Source organism: Lethenteron reissneri, chromosome 12, assembly GCF_015708825.2.
Source record: "Lethenteron reissneri isolate LAM-NWPU_2019-01 chromosome 12, ASM1570882v1, whole genome shotgun sequence".
Taxonomy (NCBI): Eukaryota; Metazoa; Chordata; class Hyperoartia; order Petromyzontiformes; family Petromyzontidae; genus Lethenteron; species Lethenteron reissneri.
Window position 1 is genome coordinate 590,556 of NC_083790.1, and position 21,227 is coordinate 611,782.

Below are 21,227 nucleotides of genomic sequence, written 5' to 3' on the forward strand. Positions count from 1 at the left end.
ACTGCTGGATGAAGGCCTCCCCACGTCATCGCCATCCCTCACGGTCTCGCCATGCAACAATCTGCATCACCACGGCGGCCGCGCTCTTTGGTTGCCACTCCGCTGTGAGTCTCGACCACGGCCACCAACCCTCCTCGCCATGATGCGTTCTGCCAAAGCCAACTCACTTCTCCTGCCAGTCATTGTGATGTCTCTAACTTATCATCATCATGGTATATCCATTGCTGAATGTGATGACGATGATGGTATCTCTAGCCCGCGTGTGTTCTCTAATCCACGTGCTCCTCTTCCTGATTCTCAGTGCAAATCCAAGCATGCGTCTGTCCATGCTGCTTTGCGCACTTTTCAACTTTTGTTCCATTTCGTATGAAACAAATTTGCGAAACATTTAAACTAAACATCTGAATACAAAAAACATATTAAATGGGAAAATAAGGAGATAAACGTGGAATGTATATTTTATTAATTTATGGGGTGGGAGGTTTAGGTGTGTGGTGTATGGGGGAAGGGTGGGTTGTGTTGTAATTGTTTTTCCTCGTTTGGTCTGTGAGCCCCCGCGTGTCGTGCCAGGTTCGAGTGTTGCCAAGTCCCTTACTTCGCACGCACTGCTGCTCTTTGTACATTTATATCAGCCGGCTCGTGACGCACGGGTTACGATTTCGCGCCCGGCATGGGGAGGGGTGGGTGGATCAGGGAGTGATAGAATGGTTGATGGATTAGTATGGGAGCGGAGGATGGTGAGTGGATCAGGGTGAGACAGACAGAGTTATGGGACCAGAGAATGACGGGAGAGATTTGTGTATCAAAGACACATGGTAAAGGTTGGTGTGGATGAAAGTGGTATGGGAGGGGTTGGTGGATTAGACATGGGAGGAGCATGAATCAAAATTTTATTAGATGAGTGAATCAGTGTAGGGTAGCCGAGTTGGTGGATCAAAATATAACTGGAGGAGTGTGTTGATTGGGATTATATGGGATCGGAAGGAGTAGTGGACAGGAAGAGGAGGAGGTTGGTGGATGAGTATGGGATGAGAGAAGGTTGAGTGGATCACCGTGAGATGGAAGGAGTTGTTAGATCAGAGAAGGATGGGGAATGTTGTGGGATGATGGTGGCATGGAAGGGGTTGGTGGATCAAAGAGGGTTGGTAAGGGTTGGTGGTTGATAGTGGGATGGGAGAGGGATGAATTTATCAAGGAAAGATGAGAGTGGTTGGTGGGCCAGGTTGGGATGGGAGGTGTGTCTGAATGACGAGATGGAGAGGAAGCAATAGAGGATCAGGTAAGGTCAAGAGGGGTTGGGATATCGGCGAAGGATGGGAGGCGTGGGGGTAGTCATTAATGGTGGGATGGGAATGGTTGGTGGATCAATGGGGGATAGGAAGAGAGTGGGTGAATCAAGGGTTGGTAGATCAAGGTGAGCTGGGAGAGGGTCCGGTTTTGTTTCTTAAGTCGTTAACTTTTTACTCCGCAACCTTAAGAACAGGAGAAGCGAGTTTTGTATGGATACAAACAGTGACAACATAATTAGTCATGAAATTACCGGGGTCTCTTGAAACCGTGGTGACTTTACAAATGTATAAGTCTCGAGAAATATTTATTTAACGTTTAAAACGTGTGGTGAAACACTTAAAAGATGAATGCTTAATAAAATGTGATTAACAGACTCGAGTGTTAGTCAATTCCATAACAAGCTCATCGCTATACAGTGCATTGTGGGAAATCACGTGACACGTTTGCTACATCAGCTGTCATCATCGCCATCTGCCTAATTTTATCTACACTTTAATGATTTTTGAAAATTATACTGCGGTGGCAGCGGTATATAAGCGCAAATAATAAAAACAAATTCATCGATAAGTGCCCCTCATATTAAATATATATGTAACAGGCAACACTCCCAGCAATGGCCACTCTTCCTCTGTGCTATGAACAAATCCATTGGCCGAGACATCCCTCGTAAATACGATAATCTCTCGCTCTGTCCCTGCTTCCCTCTATGCCCCATCTCGTTTCCAATATTTCTCCCTCCTTGCAACCCTCCCCTGGAATCAACTGACCCTGTACATTGACCAGGTCCCCTCTTTAACCTCCTTCAGTTCCTCTCTAAAAGCCTCAGCTCTTCTACATCGCCCATTCCCTTCCTCTTCCCTCCCCTCGCCCCTCCACTCCGTCCCTCTCCTGCCCTTGTGTCCCCCATGTGCCCTCTGTTACGGTCACTCATTTCTCGTCCGTTGCACTGCCCTTGCCATCTGAATCACTCGGTTTTTGTTACCGCTTCTAAGCTATGTAAAACTTCGTCACCATCGTCTTCATCGGCATCTGTCTCATCATCATTCATCGTAATCATCGTCGCAATCACCTGTCTCATCATTACTGTAATTGCTATCAATCATCTGTCTCCAATTAACACTTAACTATTATACCTTCACTAGTGCTGTTTTTTGCTGGCCACTTGGCGTTTCGAGCCGTTGAGTCTGTACTCTGCAGTGTATTAAAAACACTCGTCTCAATCATCTGCGTTATCATCGTCACCTATTATCATCATAACGCTCACTTTCAATAGGTTCTTGCATAATGTGTTTGCATAATGTGTTTGAGTAATGCCTCTTAAATTAGCAGACAACCCCCTCTGTCCCATATCTGTCCCTTCACAAGCTCAACTTATGTTTTACACGTCCCATCAGCTCTCTACGGCCTCCCGGGAGTGCACGATTGCAGCAGCATTGGTTCAAAACGAGCAAAACTCTGCACCGGGTTCCAAATTCAGTGTCTCAGCAGCAGTCGGGCTCGCTTGGATCGACGCTGCTGAAGCGCCAGAGGTTTATCGGCAAGGATCCTCTTATGATCGCAGCGTCATTGCCAGGGGAAATCTCAGCACATACTGGGACAACACACAACCCTATAGCTTCACAAGTAGGCTGTTATCAACCTATACTCTTTGGTTCTTTCTGTAAAGTCACGTAGGTATATTATTTATATTATCTTATTGTTTTAATAGAACCAAAGAGTATGGATTCCTGCAGTCACGAAAGCTTCAAATCAAGATTGTTATCAACCTACTTTATGTACTGCCTCCTTCCACCAATAATCTCTATTACAGACACTTCTCATTCGAAATTTGAAACGTGGCCCACAAATTGCTTAATTGGGAAAGAAACCAAATCGTCACATCGCAAATCTACTGGCAGACGAATGTCCCATTTGTAGGTCGGTGCTGGATTGCAGCGGTGCATTGTGATGGTTGAGCTGAGCGTGTGATGTCAGACACGTTGAGGTGGACTTTATTGCAGGATACTGTGAGAATAGAGCTGGTGCTGACTGCGAAATGTGTTGCGATCCTAACCAATTCCAGTACCCGCCATTCGCCACTAAGTGATGGTGATCTCACCACGGTGCCTGTGCGAGGCGAGGTGCACTTTGAGGCCACGTGAAGTGTCGAAGGCTCACGTACAAGAGGTCATGGGACAGACCTAGGTGCCATGGGTTGAACAGGAGATTACTAAAAATCCTAACCTTGACTTTCAACGAAACGAGCACGTCCCCTGCCATCTCCGCGGGATCCACCACCCCTAACCCCTTCTTCCCGGCGCCTTCACGGCCTCTCGATGAAGCGCATGTGGAAGGGCTTGGGTTTGAGGATGACGGTGAGCTCCCCGTCCAGGTCCGGCAGGCCCCCCCCCGGGCCCCCCTCGGCCTCGAACCGGAAGTCGCGGATGAGCAGCGCGAGCAGGATGTAGAGTTCGGCTCGCGCCAGGGAGGCCCCCAGGCAGGCCCGGGAGCCCGCGCCAAACGGAAGGAGGCTCCCCACGGGGCGGCGCTCGGCGGACGGGTCACCGTGGAGGTGACGCTCTGTTGGGAGAGGTGGGTGGGCAGAGTGGGGAGGTGGAGTAGAAGGTGGCAAAAGGAGAGGCGGGGAGATAAGGTCGGAGAATGGAGGGTGGGAGAATGGATGGGTAGATGGGGGGGGCGAAGATGGCAGGGGGAGAGAGGAGTGGGGATGCGGGGTAGGAGATACGTTGAGGAAGAAGAGAGGAGGAAGAGAAGGGAGCGTTCCTGGGAGGAGGGACGTAAGGGGGGAGAATGCGGGAGGAGAACAGAGAGGAGTGGAGTAGGAGGGTAGAGGGTGAGGATGGGTGGATGGGGAGAGAGGGGAGAATGGACGGAGAGAAACCCACCTGCAGAGTCGACTAATCAACCAACCACTCAATCACTGAACGACTCAGCCAACCACTCGTCTAACCACTCCACCAATCTACTCCCCCCACACCACCCATGCCAGGGCCTGGTGTTTGGAAAATCTGCTGAGATTGGCTGCGTCTCCAGGTGAGACGAGTGGAACATCGTCGCCTCCAGGTGAAGTGACATCTAAACGTCGCGGGGGGTAGGAATTCTCGTCGGCAGGTCTGGGTGGGTGGGGAGGTTGGGATGTGAGGGGAGGGGGCGAAGTGGGTGGGCGTGACCTGGTTTGGAGAAGGCGTGGTCACGTGGGGGCTGGGCGTGGCCTCGCCTCACCTGGCTGGAAGCGCTCCGGGTGGCTCCATTTGTCCGGGTCGTGCTGCGCGGCCCACAGGTTGGGGATGACCGTGGTGCCCCGCGGCAGCTGGTACCCCCCGACACTGCACGGAGGTCAAAGTCAAGAGGTCCAGATCAAGGTCACTGTCGTGAGCCCCACCGCCTTCCCCTGACCCCCCATCGATCCCTGAGTGTTGTTTTGCAACACAGCACGGCAGTGATGTTCGCGAGTGCCTATTAGAACTCGTGTGTCACGTGGTGCGGGGTGATACCTGCAGTCGCGCGTGGTGTGGCGCGTGGTGAGTCACGTGGTGTCACGCGTGGTGTGGTGCGTGGTGAGGTGCGTGGTGAGGTGACGTGGTGTCACGCGTGGTGTGAGGGGCGTGGTGAGGTGCGTGGTGAGGGGCGTGGTGAGGTGCGTGGTGAGTCACCTGGTGTCACGCGTGGTGAGGTGCGGGATGCCGAGTGGCGCCACGGGCCGTGTGCGCAGAACCTCGGTGATGGTCGCGCGCAGCAGCGGCGTGGCGAAGCGGTCAGCGTAGAGCGGGGCGCGCGCCCGGCCCACGGCCCCCAGCAGCTCGGCGTGCAGGCGCTCCTGCAGCTGCGGGGCGCGGTGGGGGGGGGGGGGGGGGGAGCGGTGGCGCGGTGGTTAGCGCATTGCACTTCGGACCCGGCGATTCGATTTAGATTCCCTCGGCTCACAGCCAACACCAGTGACGATTATCTGAACCTGTCTTGGGCCTCCCGTAAGTCGACTCAGCCTCAAATGGGTGCCTGAGGCGTTAATTAAACATCAGCACCTGGGAGACAAAGGCGGCCGGCCGTGGTGTTGGCCACCCACGGCCTCGTGTGCCGTGCCGGCCTTCATAGGTGCAGCTAGCTAACAGCACTTGCCCCGACAGTCTGTTTCAGGTCACACGGGGGATCTTTGTCTTTGGTGACAAGTGGTGACGGCGACGAAGATTGTCGCGATGGCGTGGTTGATAATGAGGATGCTGATGGTGGCGATGATGATGATGGTAGTGTCGCCGACACTGCCGCTACTGATGCTAATGCTGTTGCTGCTACCAGCACTACTGCTGCTGCTGATAATGCCATCTGTTACGATGATGATCATCAAGTCATTGATGATGATTCAGAGATTGATCACGATGCTGATGCGGTTCCAGCTCGGTGCAAATGGTCATCATGATGCAACCGCGACTGTTGCTGCTGGTCATCACCGCCACCTGGGGGTCGTGCATGAGGAACGCGATCGCCCACACCAGCGTGATGGCCGTCGTCTCAGAGCCTCCGACCAGCAAGTCCACCAGCACCATGTGCAGGTGCTGCTCTGTGAGCGAGCCCTGCTCCACCTGCTCCGTCTCCTCCTCGTCGTCCCCCGCCTCCTCCTTCCGCTCCACCTCCCCCTCCTCGTCCTCCTCTTCCCCCCTCTCCCCCCCGCCCCCCGTCTCCCCCGCCCCCTCCCCTTGGCCTTCTTGCTTCAGGAACCGCAGCATGGAGGTGGTGATGTCCTCAGTCCCGGCGCGCGCGCCTCCCTTCTGTGGGGGGGGGGGGGGGGCAGAGTGAGGACGGCGGTGGGGGTGGGGGGATGTGATGGCATGTATGTAAGGGGGATGGCGTGAGTGAATATGATGGTGAGTATGATGGTGTATTGATGAGCGTGATGACGTGAGTGATGGTGCATTGGGGAGTATGATGGCGTGAGTAAGATGGTGAGGTGATGGTGCATTGGTGAGTGTGATGGCGTGAGTGTGATGGTGAGGTGATGGTGCATTGGTGAGTATGATGGCGTGAGTGTGATGGTGAGGTGATGGTGCATTGGTGAGTATGATGGCGTGAGTGAGATGGTGAGGTGATGGTGCATTGGTGGGTATGATGGCGTGAGTGTGATGGTGAGGTGATGGTGCATTGGTGAGTATAGTGGCGTGAGTGGATTGGTGAGCGAAGTTGCTTTCAAACCTTGTGCGCCTCGAGGTGCCCGGCAACCACGTGATCGCGTCTCTCTACGGCCTCGAGGAAGCGAGTCCACGTGGCGCTGGGGAACCTCTACACGAGCGCGGGGTGGGGGAGGGCGGTGAGTAGGGTGAGTGGCTGGACCCATCGTGGTGAGTGTCTCTGCAGGTCTATGCGGTTCGTGTGATGGTCACGATGTCTTCTCGTCAGCTCCCACGGTGCAAATCGCAGCCTCCGACTCCTATTATCCACTCCATATCTCTGCTGTCGAAGAAGGGCCATCGCCCGAAACGTCGCCTATTACATATCTATATAGTTTTCCTTTTAAGACCACGAAGCGTTATTGATGCATGTGTTGAGTGTTGTTGTTTTTGTGTCTGGGTGAGTAATGGTTCTGATTCTCTGTCTGAGTTCCCCCTGGATCTGGTTCTGACTTGAGTCATGGCGCCGGGTCGAGTTCGTGCTGGTCCCGATTCGCACGGTTGACTACGTACGATGCGAAAGAAGCTCAGCACGCATAGTCCAACATCGCACGTGGTGATGATGCATGTTAGTCATGGGTCTGGTCCAGTGTTAGTCTTGGTTTTGTTTGTAGTCCCATGTTAGTCCTGGTTCTGAGTCTGTATACAAGTCGTGGTTGTGGTCCAGGTTAGTCGTGCTGTAGTTCCTCGTCCTTCGTTAGTCCTGGGTCCCTGTTCTACGTCAGTCCTGCTTCTCGTGCCACGTGAGTACTGGTGTGTGGCTCGAGTCCCGCGTTGTCCGTCGTTCCGGTTCGCACCCGGAGCCAGGGTAGGTGGTCGCGCGCCATGATGGTGGAGGAGCCCCAGAGGTGCACCAACTCGTCCAGACTCTCGCGGAGTCTGCGGAACTCGGGGTCCTGCTCTGCGTACTGACACGCCGAGAACGCCCCACCACCACACGTACACAACTCCGCACAGACGGATTCAAGAACGCACTCACGTGCCGTCTGTCATAGGCAGTCGGTCACAGAGGCAAGGAAGAGGATGGAGGGTGGGTCGTGAGCTTGGACTTGAGCAGTCGACAGCACGGGCCACTGGGGGAAGGAAGTTCCAGACCGAGGAGAAGGAGCGACCTGCCACTGAGCGATGGCGAACTCGAGAGCGGAGAGAGCGTGGAGAGGAGTGGAGTGAGATGAGAGGGAAGAGGTAGGAGAGTGCGTGGAGGGGGGAAGAGTGAGATGAGAGGCTTTTGCATGATATTTGTTGCTATGTTTAATATGTTATATGTTTGGTATATCCGCATTTACCGGTGTCACATGAAGCCATCTAATCAGGGGTACGGAGCAGTGGGTGGCGGGGAGCGAAAGAGGGGGGCGCGCGTGGGGTGGGGGGCCGTACCCTGACGCCGAAGCTGAGTGTGCACACGATGTTGCTCGTGTGCGTCGACAGGATTGGCATGGGGTCCACGGGGCGGCCCCCGTGACCTCGGAGTACCTGACGGGGGGGGCGGGGGGGGGTCTAATTAAGTTGAGATAATCATCGCTGCGCGACGTCACGTGTGACACACGCACACGCGTTATAATTAGCGATGTAATGCAAGTACAACGTGTTTACCAATCATCTGGCACGCGTAGCGTGTCACAAACTCAGGCACGACGTGGGAAATGGGTAAATGTGGGCAGGTGGACGGAGGGGGGGAGGGGTCAGCGGGGGGCTAGAGTTCGAGCAATCGCTGCCCCCCCCCCATTCTCCCAGCGCCATCAGCCCCCCACCCCCCTCCCCGCTCACGTGACACAGGCAGGCCCCCTCGCTCGCGATGACCGCGTGGGTGGTGTCCGCGCTGCGACCCCGGAGCCCCGCGCGCGCCATGCGGCTCTGCAGGCGCCACGCGGGCGTGAAGTCGCCCAGGGAGAGGTCGCGGCCCCCGAACGAGATGGCGCAGCCTGGGGGTGGGGTGGGGGTAGAAAGAAGACCTCGGATAGGAGAGACGGTGTCGGTTTGAGTGGAGCTCTGTGTGATGGAGTCGTGGGCCCTGCTACTGACACGCTGGGGGTTTGTTGTGAGATGTTTGCCAGCAATGAATCACGAACATTTATGCAGTGTTTGTGTTTATCGCTACAGAAGCGTGCATGGTCATTTCTGACCATTACGTGCACGGTTATAATCATAAAATCCTGCTCGATTCTTTTTAAACGTAACCGGTTTTGCTGAAAATAAATAAAAACCATGAATCGGGCGCATTTGCCCACGTGACAGCTCGATTCGTTCGGCTGCGTCGGGTGGTGGAGGGCGCACGGCACGAATGGTTGCCATCGCACCCGCACATGTTTGACCCAAACAGAAACCAATTGTGAATCATCTCGTGTTGGTCGCTAAACCATCCGTACGAGATGACACACGCATGAGTGTGAGTGTCGAGTTGATTTTATTTGTTAGGCGGAAGACGACGACGACGACGGTCATGCCGCTTGCACTAGCCACGTTGTGTTTACACGGGAGGTCCGTGGCGATGCGTGAGCACAGCAACGGCACAATAAAGACACGGACATGCGAGAGAACTCGTAGAGCAGGGTCCGAGAGGGATGTTGCGCAATCAAGGGGCGCGTGCGGGCTGGGGGTGGGGGGTCAGCGGAGTTGAGGCGGGTTCCGGGTGTCGATGTGAGGCGCGGGGGAGATATTTTCCGGAGCCCCGCCCCGGGCTGTATCGAGTACCCGTGTACGTCTGGGGACGGCCCGCGAAGTCGGCGCTCTTCTTGATGAGAGCCTCACGCAGCACCTCGGCCGAGTTGAGCACCACCATCTCTACTCGCGCCACACAGACAAAGATCTCCCGTATAGCCTCCACACACACACACTTTTGGGACAAATGCTGTTCGGGAGTACCGCCTTTGATGGCCGGCACGGAACACGACGGGGTGGATGGCCAGCACCACGCCCGGCCGCCTTTGTCTCCCCAGTGGCGATTATTACACACCGCACCAGGTACTGTACTGATTTAAGGCTGAATCGACCTAGGGGAGGCCCAGGATCGATTCAGATAGCGGTCTCTGGTGTTGGTGGCCGTGAGCGGGAATTGAACTCGGATTGCCGGGTTCGTAGCGCAGCGCGCTAACCACTGCGCTGCCGCTTCCCTGCACCACAGACCAAGATCTCCCGTCGGGCCTGTTGGCGAGGTCTGTCTGCGAGCACCTCCGAAGGCCGGCACGGCTCACGAGGAGGTGGGTGGCCAGCATCACGCCCGACCGCCTGTGTCTCCCCAGTGGCGATGTTTACACACCGCACTAGGCGCTCATTTGAGGCTGATTCGACCTAGGGGAGGACCAGAACCACTTCAGACGATAGTCAATGCTGTCGGTGGCCCTGTGCGGAAATCGAACTCGGATCGCCGGGTTCGTAGCGGGGCGCCCTAAACCGCTGCGCTACCGTTGCCCACATCATCAACAATAACAACTAAGTGGCGGTGACGTCACCACGGCGCTTGTGCCAGGCTAGGTGCACGTTGATGCCACGTGATGTCTAATGCCCGCTGGCAGGAGGTCACGGAGCAGACCCAGCAGGTGCCACGGGTCGACTGACATCACCACCGTCACCACCACCACCAGCATCGCCAACTACCACTCCCAGCCCCCACGACGAGCAGCCGCGGGCAGCGTCACCGTGGGCCCCGAGGCGCAGGCTGTACACGGGGCCGTGGCGGCGCGCGAGCTGCGCCAGGTGCCGGTGGCGGTCCGTGCGGAACAGCTCGGCGACGTTTCCCAGCAGGGGGACCCCCCGGGGTCCGGGCACCCCCAGGGAGCGGCGCCCCGAGGCCCCGCGTCCCCCCGAGTTGAGCAGCAGCAGCAGCACGAGCAGCAGGAGGAGCAGCAGGATCAAGGCGCTCCACGTGAGCTCCATGCTGACGATGGCGACCAGGGGGAGGAGGAGGGGGTGCAGGAGTTGGCGATTCTGCTGATGACATTCGGAGGTTATTTGGTAGTGGTGGTGATGGTGGTTGTGCCGCCTGATCCCTCTCCGGGCACCGCGCCCGTATCACCGTGGTCACGCAGAGCCCGCGGGCACTCCGCCTGGGTCAGCGTGACCCAGGCGGAGTGAGGCGGAGGGTCAGGCGTGGGGTCATTTGCGGACGTTGTTTATGAATGAGCGGATCGCAAGTCACGGGGGGGGGGGGGGTGTGTGAGTTTGTGTGAGAGTGTGTGAGTTTGTGTGAGAGTGTGTGTGTGTGTGTGCGAGTGTGTGAGTGTGCGTGTGAGTATGTGTGAGTCATATAGCCCGCATGCCCAGCCACCGCATGCCTCAACAGCTTTTGATCGGCTGGATTGACGGGGCTTAAACGGGCGCAGCACGGGCTAGAGAAGAGATGGAGTGATGTGGTACAGGAGGACGTGGTGCTGAGTAGACTTGCCGATGACTGGTACCAGCGGTGTCAAGATCGGCCTCTGTGGAGGAGGCTCGTGACGGACGCTACTGGGCAGTTGGAGGCATTCGCCCTCCAGCAACAACGGAGGGCGGAGGAGCGACGCTCACAACAACGAGCGGAGCACCGGGTGGCTAAAGCACAGCAAGTTGGCACAGTAGGGGGCACAGGTGGTGCATCAGCCAGTCATCTCGGTCATCTCAGTCAGTCGACCCGTGGCACCTGGGTCTGCCCCTTAACCTCCTGCCAGCGGGCGTTCGACACTTCACGTGGCCTCAAGGTGCACATAGCCTGGCACAAGCGTTGTGGTGACGTCACCGCCACTTAGTGGCGAATGGCGGTTGTTGTTGTGTTATCTTTGTTGTGTGCGTGTGTTTGCGTAACACGAGAGAACAGAGGGACAGAGATACACAAGCACCCTACGAGACAGAGACAGCCAGACATAGACACACAGACACCGACAAAGGGAGACTGACAGACACGCAGGCACGCACACAGGCGGGAACAGAGAGATGCACAAGGGGGGTGGGGGAGTAGGGAGACGCAGTTACAGAGATGAGAGACGGGAGAGAGAGAGAGAGCGCCCCTGTAGAACTCTCCACTTAGCGCCGTGTTCTCTCAGTCAATGCCCTCGCGTCATGCCCCCCCCCCAGTGCCAGTAACGCTGACGTGCAGAGTCATGCGCCCTGCCCCCCTACTAGGGGTGGGGAGGGGGTGCAGGCACGACGTTTGTGCAACTCTCCGGACTTGTTACACCACGCGCGCATCCACACGCGGGGAGCTGCAGAGCGATGGGCGGTGATCTTCTTATCCGACACAATCTCTCTCTCCCTCGCTATTGCCCCTCGCATTTCGTTCTGAAGCCGAACTTGGGGGGTGGGGTGCGTTTTGGGAGATGTTCCCAAGGAACATCTCCCAATTGTAGCCGTCCTCGAACAGAGGGCGACAGCAGCAGGAGCCGCGATGCAGCGGAGCGACTGCCCCAGGCTCGGTGCGCCTCCTCCACCTCCTCCTCCACCTCTTCCTCCTCCACCTCTTCCTCCTCCTCCACCTCCTCCACCACCTCCTCCACCACCTCCTCCTTCACCTCCACCTCCTCCTCCACTTCTTCCACCTCCTCCTCCACCTCCTCCCGCTGCTGCTGCCGCTGCTCCGTGTCTCGCGCGGCTCAACTCTCACGCGAGCAGCAGCAGCAGCGACATCGGTGAACCGAGTAATTCGCCTGCCGCTGAGTGCGACGCTGCGGCCGAGATGAAAGCGGGCGGGTCGCTCGCGCTGGCCGGTCGCAGGCCGCGTTGGGGCGTCGTGCGTTGAAAGCAGAGGCGGGGCGCGCAGTGGTCGTGAGAATGACATTGACCGCGTGTGGAGGTTCGTGAGTGCGCGCGCGCGTGTGGGGAGCGGTAATGTCGTGGACAGCGCGCTGCGCTGCCAACCCGGTGACCCGTGTTCGATTCGTACTCACTCCCAACACCAGTGACATTATTTAAATCGGTCCTCGCCATCCCCTAGGTCGACTCAGCATTAAATTAGTACCTGGTACGGTGTGAAAAACATTGGCACTGGGGAGACAAAGGCGGCCGGGCGTGATGCTGGCCACCCACCCCGTCGTGTGCGCGCCGTTCGGGATGTAGTGAACACTGGCCCCATTGTTCTAATGGCCTCGCCAGAAGATCAAATTGACACAGCGACGTCTGAGATCGCAGGTCCAGCGCGCTCGCCATTACACTCTGACAGCTCCAAGTGAGTGAAGGTGAGTGTAGATGGGTGTAGGTGAGTGTAGGTGGGTGTAGGTGAGTGTAGATGGGTGTAGGTGAGTGTAGATGGGTGTAGGTGAGTGTAGGTGAGTGTAGGCGCGTGTGTGTGTGAACAGCACTTGCCCCAACAGTCAGTTAGGCTACACGGTGCATCTTTGTCTTGTGTGTGTGTTTGGGACCTCACCTTTCTGCGCGTGGGTCCCTGGGTCCCTGAGTCGCGGTGTCGCCGTGGGTCTGGTGTCGGAGACCCCTGCGGCGCGTCGCGTCTGGCCGCTGTGCGCGCTTGTTTGTTTGGGTCGCATCCTGGTGTCGGGAAGTCGTGACGGGAACAGGCGGGGACCCCGAGGTGGGAGGGAGGGATGAGGGGAGGGGGTGGCGAATGGGAAGCGGGGGGGTGAAGTCCCCGCCAGGGTCTCAGGGGTTACGATGGCAAAGGGGCGGGGAGGGCGGGGCTGGAGAGCCCGATAAGGGAGGGTGGGGCGCGTGGGTGGCGAGTGGTGGGGGTTTGGGGGATGATGAAATGGAGGGCGGGGGTGGGGGGATGAGGGGGAGGGAGGGGAGTTGATGGTGAAAGGGGGTGGGGGTTGAGACCCCCCCCCCCCGAGAGCGAGCGGTGAGGGATAGGGGGGGGGGCACAGAGCGGCGCGGTTTGTCGGGGTGGAGCTGATAAGAAGGGGGGGGGGGGTAGAGGTCACGCGCGTCTTGAGCAACTCTGGGGGGGGGGGGGGGGTGACGTCACCCAGGTGCTTGCTCACTCGCCCCCTCACGCCGGGGGCGTCCCCCCGCGCTTTGCTGATTTGCGCTCAGCGAGACGGAGATGGTGAGGGAGGGGGGGCGGGAGGGGTGGGAGTGAGGGGGTCAGCGATGGGGGAGGGAGGGGCACGGGGGGAGTTCACGTGCACGAGGGGTCCCGGGGATGAGAGGTGGGTGGGGGGGGGGCTTAGAGAGGGGGGAGAGGGATGGGACGAGAGGGAAGACAAAAACGCGTGGGGGAGGGCAGGTGAGAGAAGGGTGGGAGAGAAGAAAGGGGGGTAGGTGCAGGGAGAGAGAAAGATGGGTGAAGTTGAGAGGGAAAGTGGTAGGGAGTGGAAACGGGGGGAGGGAGGGGGGCAGAGACGACCAAGAAGGGGAGAGAGGACGTGGGGGGTGGGTGCATGTGAGGAGGACGTGGGGGGGGGGGGGTCGTGAGAGAGTAGCGAGAGGGGGGGGGGGAGGCGCCTGGCACCCGACAGTGAGAACCCCGCTCGCCGCCATTCTCAGCCACAGGGAGAAGAATCGGGAGATGGGGGGCGGGGGAGCGGAAGGGAGAGGGGATGAGCCCCCATTAAGGGGGTTCCGCTGGGTGGGGGTTCGGGGGTGCAGGGATCTGGGGTATCGATTGAGGGACCGGTGACCGGGGTCCAGGGACTGGAATGCGGGGGGTTTGGATCCCGGGGTAGGGGTCAGGAGGTGGGGACTGGGGTCTTGGGGACCTTGTTGGGGGTCCGTGGAGATCCTGGGGCTCTGGGGGTTTATTTCAGGCGACTCGGAGTCACCTGTGGAGACGAAGGCTGAGCCGGGGCTGCCGTGAGGCGAGAGAATGATGGAGACGCCACGACGCCTCTCTCGGGCGCAGGGCTTCGGTGGAGCCCCGTGGGACCCCCCCCCCCCAGCGGCAGCTCGTCCCTGCCGTGGGACGATGAAGGTGTCCTGTAGATGTGGCAACGACCGATCAATGGGGTCACGACCCCCAATCAAGAGGTCACAGCGCCAGCCCAATGGGTCATGGACGTGCAGGTCCGGTGAGTGGCCGTGATGATGACGACGACGACGATTCCACTTGTTTAGCGAGGAGAGCCTCACTGAGTCTCGTGACTTTCTCACGAGGCTCCTGCCAAGTTATCGCAGGAGGGGGGCGATATCGCTGCTGCTGCTGCTACTGCTGCTGTGTGATCCCGACTGAGTGATTTTTGTCACATTTGTGGAGGTTTTGTTTTTGTCCAACACCGGTGACATCGCATGCAGGGGTGTTCTCGCTCTGGCTGGAAACCAGAGGTCCTGGAGGAAGCGCAGGCAGACCAAGGGGAGAGAGAGAACGTGCAGACTGCACACAGAGAGGCGCCCGACTCAGCCTCTCTGCTTGCTGCGAGGCACTGTTGTTTTTATTGCACCACCAGCCTGCCGGTCACATGTTGCTGCTGCTGCTGAACTTGATGGTGCTGATGGTGCTGCTGATCGTGATGAGAGATTCCCTCGACCAGTCGCGATCCACGTGACACGAATCATCGCGCACTGCCGGGGGCAGGGCGAGGGCGTGGGTGAGGGGGGGTTAGGGGGGAGTGGGGACGGCAGAGAGAGAGGACAACGGTGGCCGATGTTTAGAGAAACGCCGGACAACAACAACAACAACGCGTAGCGGTACAACCCGTATTCAACCCAGTGCCAATCCACTGCTGGATGAGTCAAGACATCTCCACGGCCCGTGTTGCTCATCGGTGTTGTTTGAGCATACTTCACCACGCTGGTCAATGCAGGCCACATGTTTTTGCCCGACCTTTTGGAAAATGCCCATCTCTCTGCTGTTTATGAAGAAGGGCCGTTGTCCGAAACGTCGCCTATTTTGTTTGTTTCATTTATTGTAGAGCTCCCCCCCCCCGCTGTAGTTGAGAAACGCGTTGAGTGGTTGTTGTTGACGTTTGATTGTGCACCATTGCCAACGCAGCATCACAACAACAACAACGTCTGGATCAATGACAAACATCACGTACAAAATTACGCTTCAGAGCTTTTGTCAATCCACTGCTGGATGAAGGCCTCCCCGCGCCAATGTGGATCGTGGGGGTCTATATGACCATACTTCACCACGCTGGTCAGTGCCAGTTGGGGACGGCGAGAGGAGCGTAGAAGTTCAGTACAAAAATGGATCTGTTGCTGCGGACGCGACGGCAGCGGCGCTGTCACCGCTAAGTGGAGCCTCCCTGGAAAAGTAAATTGCTTGATTATTGTGGTAATTAGCGGAGCGGTGGGAATGCGGCGGGGGGGGGGGGAGTAAGCAGTGGCCAGTCTCTGGGAGTGGCAGTGATGATGGTGGTGTAGATTCGCTGATGATGATGCTGCTGCTGCTGGGCTATAGAGGACGGGGCTGATGATGATGTAAGGAGAGAAAATGTTTGGCAGGAGGTCGCCCCCCCCCCCCCGTGGAGCGAGGGGGGGTGGGCTCGAGGAGGGCCTCGCGGGGGGGGGGGTCTGATGGCTCCGCACAGATGCGCGTGCGATCCTCACATCCTGACTCGGCGTCTCCCACGAGTGACAGTCGGAACAGTCAAAAGATCAAAGCATCAGCAGCATCGTCAACAGAAGAAGTATCATCATCAGCAGCATCGTCAACAGAAGAAGTATCATCAGCAGTGGAATTATCAGCAGAAGTATGATCAGCCGCAGATATATCGTAAGCAGTGGGATTATCATCGGCAGCAACATGAATCATCGTAATGAACATCATCCAATCAGAATCATCATCATAAACATCATCCAATCAGAATCATCATCATGAACATCATCCAATCAGAATCATCGTAATGAACATCATCCAATCAGAATCATCATCATGAACATCATCCAAACATGTGTAGTGAGTCACTTCTGAGACATTATTTTAGGAGGCAACAACGTTTATTCTACACTACTCGCCTTTAGCCCGTCCCAGGACGGGTGTATTGCAGTAAATCTGAAACTTGCAAGCGAAAATCAGACCGCGACGTGAGATATTCATTGCATCAATTCGTGTGCAATTTGTAAGGGCGCGGTGACACAGACTTATTTCATTTTAAGGTTATAATCCCTTGTTCATCATGACGTCCTTTTTACTTTGATGTCTCAACAACAGCGTAACGGAGATCGCTTGACGCGAGGGTTCTGCCTCTGTAGTGAGGGTTGTAAGTTGACGCCGAGGAGGGGGGAGGAGGCGCCTCGCCCCCCCCCATGTGGAGTGACGTCACCCGCTAATTATTATGAATGGGGGGGGGATGGTCGATGTGGAGTGACGTCACTTGCGCATGATTATTTAGTGAGGGGGGAGAATACTCCATATTGAGTGACGTCACCCGCTCATGATTATTTAGTGAGGGGGGAAGAGTACTCCATATTGAGTGACGTCACCTGCTCATGATTATTAATGAGGGGGCTGGTCGATGTGGAGTGACGTCACGAGCGTTCAGGACAGACATTCCTGGGTGATTATAGTAGTGATATGTGTATATATATCTTACACACTGTTCACACACGGGATACCGAAGTACGGGTCAGAGCAGCCAACATGCTGTCTGGCCCACGACGCCGGAGACGGAGACGGAGCACCTCGGCTTCCATTCTACCTGTAGACAGCCCTGATTCAGCCTCGGGGCTTCCCTGTTATGCCCCTCAGCGTGGCCTGGCTCCAAACATGAATCATCATAATGAACATCATCCAAACAGGAATAATCATAATCCGTAATTATTAGCATCATCATTATCCCTACGAGGTCGACACAGGGAGATGAATTAGAATCACTCTGTGTGGATATTAAGTGGTCAATCTATGGAATTGCTTGCACCCGCCATGGGAGTGTGGAATTTCCACGACTGGCTGATAGCCCAAGAAGATGAGATGGGCGTGGTTTCGTCCCGCGCTCGCGTGAGCTGCAGCTCGATTTCAAAACCCCGACTGGATCCCTTGGAACCAGGACTGGATCTACAAACTTGGTATGGATATCAAAACTCGGCGTGGATCCTAAAATTTGGATTGGATCTCAAAACCCGTCCTGAATCGCGAAACCCCGCTCGTACTTCAGCCAACTCGGTCGACTCGAGTTGCACTTGCTGGATCACAAAACCTGGCATGGAGTTTATAATTGCGGATTGGATTCCTTAACCCCACCTGCACCACTATCTATGTCGAACCTCTCCAACAGTGCGAATCGGATGTGCGGAGGGTAACAACAAACTAAACACTCAACCTGGACTGGCTCACAAATCGCGGCCTGAATCTCAAAACTTGACCTGGATGTCACAACCGGACTGCACGATGAAAAATGCGGCCTGGATTTCAAAATCCAAGCCGCATTTTTCATGGTTATTCTGACCCTTCTCATCGTTTTCTCTGCTGCCCCCCCCACTCCGCGCCCCACTCCCCGCTCATTTCGCAGTGGCTGTAATGGATGATCAGTTGGCGCTGAGCGGAGCTCATTAAGGGCTAATTGACCAGGCGCTGCTAAGGACTCTTCTCTCTTCAAAGGCTCGCCATGCGGGGGGAGGGGCTCGGGGGGGCGGGTCAGTGTGGTCGGGTTTCAGCGGGGAGAACATCACAAGTATAAAGATCCCCCGTGTAGCCCTAACAGCCTGTTCGGGCAAGTGCTGTTGGCGAGCGCATAGAAAGGCCGCCTCGACACATGAGGGGGTTGGTGGCCAGTACCATCCCCGGCCGCCTTTGTCTCCCACCGCACCAGGTACTCACTGGACTCCACGACCACTGAACTCCACAACCCGCTCGAGTCCGAGCAGTGGAGTCGCCGCACACCGAGGCCCCTCCCCCCGATCCCCCGCCTCCCAAGCCCCCACCCTCCCCCCGAGGCCCCCCCCCCCTCCCCCCCCGCAGTGAGAAGACGCGTGGCCTGCCCTGGAAGACGTTGAATGTGGTGAGTATCGTGACGATGTTGTAATGTGAGGAGGGGCGTCATGCCCAAGTCATGTCACCCTGGGCGTGTGCTCGCCACCCCCCCCCCCCCCAGTTGAGGAGTTGCGTAACAGGAATCGAGGGATGTGATGGCTCGAGCCAACAGAAACATGCGTCTTGATTGTTTGGATAATTATTTTTGCTACTTTAAATTTCCACACGATGATAACATGTCGCTTCCGAAGCTAATAGCTCAGGGGGGCCCTTACCTGGTAAAATAAAAATAGTTTAGTTTTATTTGTATACTTTATAAAGCGATGTGTTTACCTTCCCTCTGCTCTATCGTGTGTGTGTGTTGTTTGTTGTTGTAATGTGCTGACCCGGCCCTACTGGACATCTGTGAAAAAGAGCTTTATAGCTCATCGGATTCCTCCGGTACAAATACAGATTCTGATTCTATCCCACACTCAAACTCACCGCGCCCCTCCTGCACCTTCTCCTCCGAGCTCTGCTTTTACCACGTGAATAAAATTATTTTGTTTAATGTTATCGAAAGGATCTGTGGAAAAAAATTACCTTTCGTTTATGTGGACAGACAAATATGTGAAGGAAGCACATGTCTGATGCATTGTGTTGCTGGCGTTGTCCAGGACCACGCCGATTTGTTTGCGCAGCGCAGCCGAAGGAGTGCGAGTGAAGATGCGGGCAAGGAGTGGGAGGCGATGGTGGAGACTGCTCGAGTGCAGCTGCTGAGAGGATTGTCACGTCGCAGGGTCGTGAGAAGTGTCGGCGGTGGATGAGGAAGGCCTTCATCCAGCAGTGGCTTGACCATGGTTACTGATGAAGATGGTTATGATGACGCAATAAGTCGTATTGTGGCTCATGAAGAGCACAGGACAAGCACCCCCCCCCCCCACCCCCGCAGTGTGGCAGGACCCTCCTGACCCAAAGAGTCTTGAGACTCGTCGACGTTTTCCTGGGTAAAATGACGCCGTTATTACCAACAATAACAACAACAACCAGCAGCAGCAGCAGCAGCCCCCTCCCTCTGTTCGTGGGGGGTCTAGAGTAGTGGGGTCGCTAGGGGGGTCCCTATGCATTGGGTAGTGGGACCCCCCATGGCTCTGGAGTGGGATGGGGGGGGGGTCCTGGGAACGCACGTGGGCACGCGGCGGGGTGTTGATGCAGCTGCGGCAGGGAGCGCCGTGTCCAGGCAATTAGCGAGCAATTAATTGCCAATCAACTCTGATTGGTCAAAGCACCCGTAACGCCCAGAGCTCTCCAGCTCTGCTTTGATGATGATGATGGTGGTGCATGGCGGTGCTGCTGGTGATGGTTGTGGTTATTTTGGTGGTGGTTGTGGTGATGGTTGTGTTGGTGGTGGAGCCCTGACCCCATTAGCCACCCGCTGCCTTTAGCAACAAGAAAAACAAACAGCGAGGAAGCCGGGAAGGAGCCGCGTGGCCATTGGGAGCGAGGAGCGACTTGGGGCGAGGAGCGACTTGGGGCGAACGCTTCCCGGCTTCAGATATCCACCCCAGCCATCATAACCACCACCATCATCATCAGAAGGAGCAGCAGGCATGCTCACTCCACTGCTGGATAGAGGCCCACCCGCCGTAGTCGATCGTGCGATGTAGTAATCCACCAGCACCTCGACCTACCAACCCATGTCGCCGCTTTCCGCTGCGCGAGTCATGGCGGCTGCGCTGCTGTGTGACGCCTGCTGCGTTTGGGTGGTCGCGGCGTTCGGCACTATGTCCGACGTTTCGCGCCACGTGCTGGAAGCTTCTTCAGGGATTGTATTCAGAAGCTTCTGGAGGAACTAAAGGCGTGCGTGTGTATGAGTTTATGCCCAAGAAGAGTGTTTTAGAATGTTACGTCTCTTTTTGGGAGCGTTGCTGTTGTAACTGCCACCAGACCTGTCATGGTCATGATCATGATCCTCTCCACTGCGGGAAGAAGGCCTCCCCACGCCGTCGCCATCTCTCACAATCCATCTACATTACTGTCGCTCCGCTCGGAGCGTCCTCAAGGCGTCGATCCTCCTTGTGGCTGCCACTCTCCGCCGTGAGTCTCCACCACGGGCCACCACCACTGCGCCGTCTCCCCTCCGCTCCTTCCCCTCTCTGGCTCGGGGTGCAATTCCAAGCGTGCTTCTTTGCGCACTTCCACATACTTTAAGTCGGAGGGGGGGGGGTATTTGAATAAATAAATAAAATATATTTTCTTAACAGTCATTGCTCGCTTGATGTATGAATGTAAACACCGATCATGCGAGGAATGGGCGCTAATTAAGAGCAGGCCGCGTGCTCCGGGTGATGAATTTCCCTCCTTTTGCTGCCAATCCGTCCCGAGTCTCGACCACCGCCCACTGTTCCGGAGCGCTGAGTCGCGCGCACGTGCGTGACGGCTGTTCTGTCACTTAATACGGAGCCCCCTGCCTCCCCCAGCTCGCCATACACGTGCGGAGCGGATATAATTAGGGTGCAATTGTGTGTGTGTGTAGTGCTTGCCTGTGTGTTGTGTGGGCCTTCATAGGTGCTCGCTAAGAGCACTTGCCCCGACAGTCTCTGCAGCCTGTACGGGATACCTTTGCCTATTTGTTTTTCTGTGGGTGTGTCGGTATGTGTCGGTGTGTGGAGGCTGGGGGGGGGTGTTTATTCGGGGAGGTGGGGGGGGGTGCGATTCGTTTTAGTGTTGGGTGTGGGGTGTTTTTTTGGGGGGAGCGGTGGCGCAGTGGTTAACGCACGCTGCTCACAGCCAATATAGGTGACGCATGTCTGAATCGGTCCTGGGGATCCCCTAGGTCGAGTCAGCCTTAAATGGGTACCTGGCGCTTTGTGTTAACATCGCCACTGGGGAGACAAAGGCGGTCGGGCATGGTGCTGGACACCTACCCCATTGTGTGCCCTGACGGCCTTCATAGGTGCTGCTCGCGAAAAACACTTGCCTCAACAGTCTGATAAAGGCTACACGGGGGAGCTTTGTGTTGGTGTGTG

At 56.5% G+C, this 21,227-nt stretch overlaps 1 protein-coding gene across 1 annotated transcript; it reads right to left on the bottom strand.

The window, feature by feature from the left end:
* Positions 1-442: 442 nt before the first annotated feature.
* LOC133341661 (steroid 21-hydroxylase-like) lies at positions 443-19,924 on the bottom strand. Its single transcript, XM_061550253.1, has 13 exons — positions 19,890-19,924; positions 14,132-14,285; positions 12,781-12,899; positions 10,085-10,323; positions 9,141-9,230; positions 8,217-8,371; positions 7,827-7,922; positions 7,247-7,357; positions 6,475-6,561; positions 5,742-6,053; positions 4,944-5,113; positions 4,513-4,616; positions 443-3,849 (listed from the first exon to the last, which is right to left on the bottom strand). Exons 1-13 carry the CDS (start codon positions 19,922-19,924, stop codon positions 3,593-3,595), a joined length of 1,929 nt encoding a protein of 642 aa, XP_061406237.1. The 3' UTR covers positions 443-3,592.
* Positions 19,925-21,227: the final 1,303 nt, after the last annotated feature.

Bases quoted from the DNA above. Each gene is read 5' to 3' on its own strand.
- LOC133341661 (XM_061550253.1), bottom strand. From the start codon at position 19,924: ATGACTCGCGCAGCGGAAAGCGGCGACATGGGTTG. The intron at 7,923-8,216 runs GTGAGCGGGGAG...CCCCCCCGTCAG, and splicing joins AGGGGGCCTGCCTGTGTCAC to GTACTCCGAGGTCACGGGGG. The intron at 3,850-4,512 runs GTGAGGCGAGGC...CTCTCCCAACAG, and splicing joins CCCGGAGCGCTTCCAGCCAG to AGCGTCACCTCCACGGTGAC.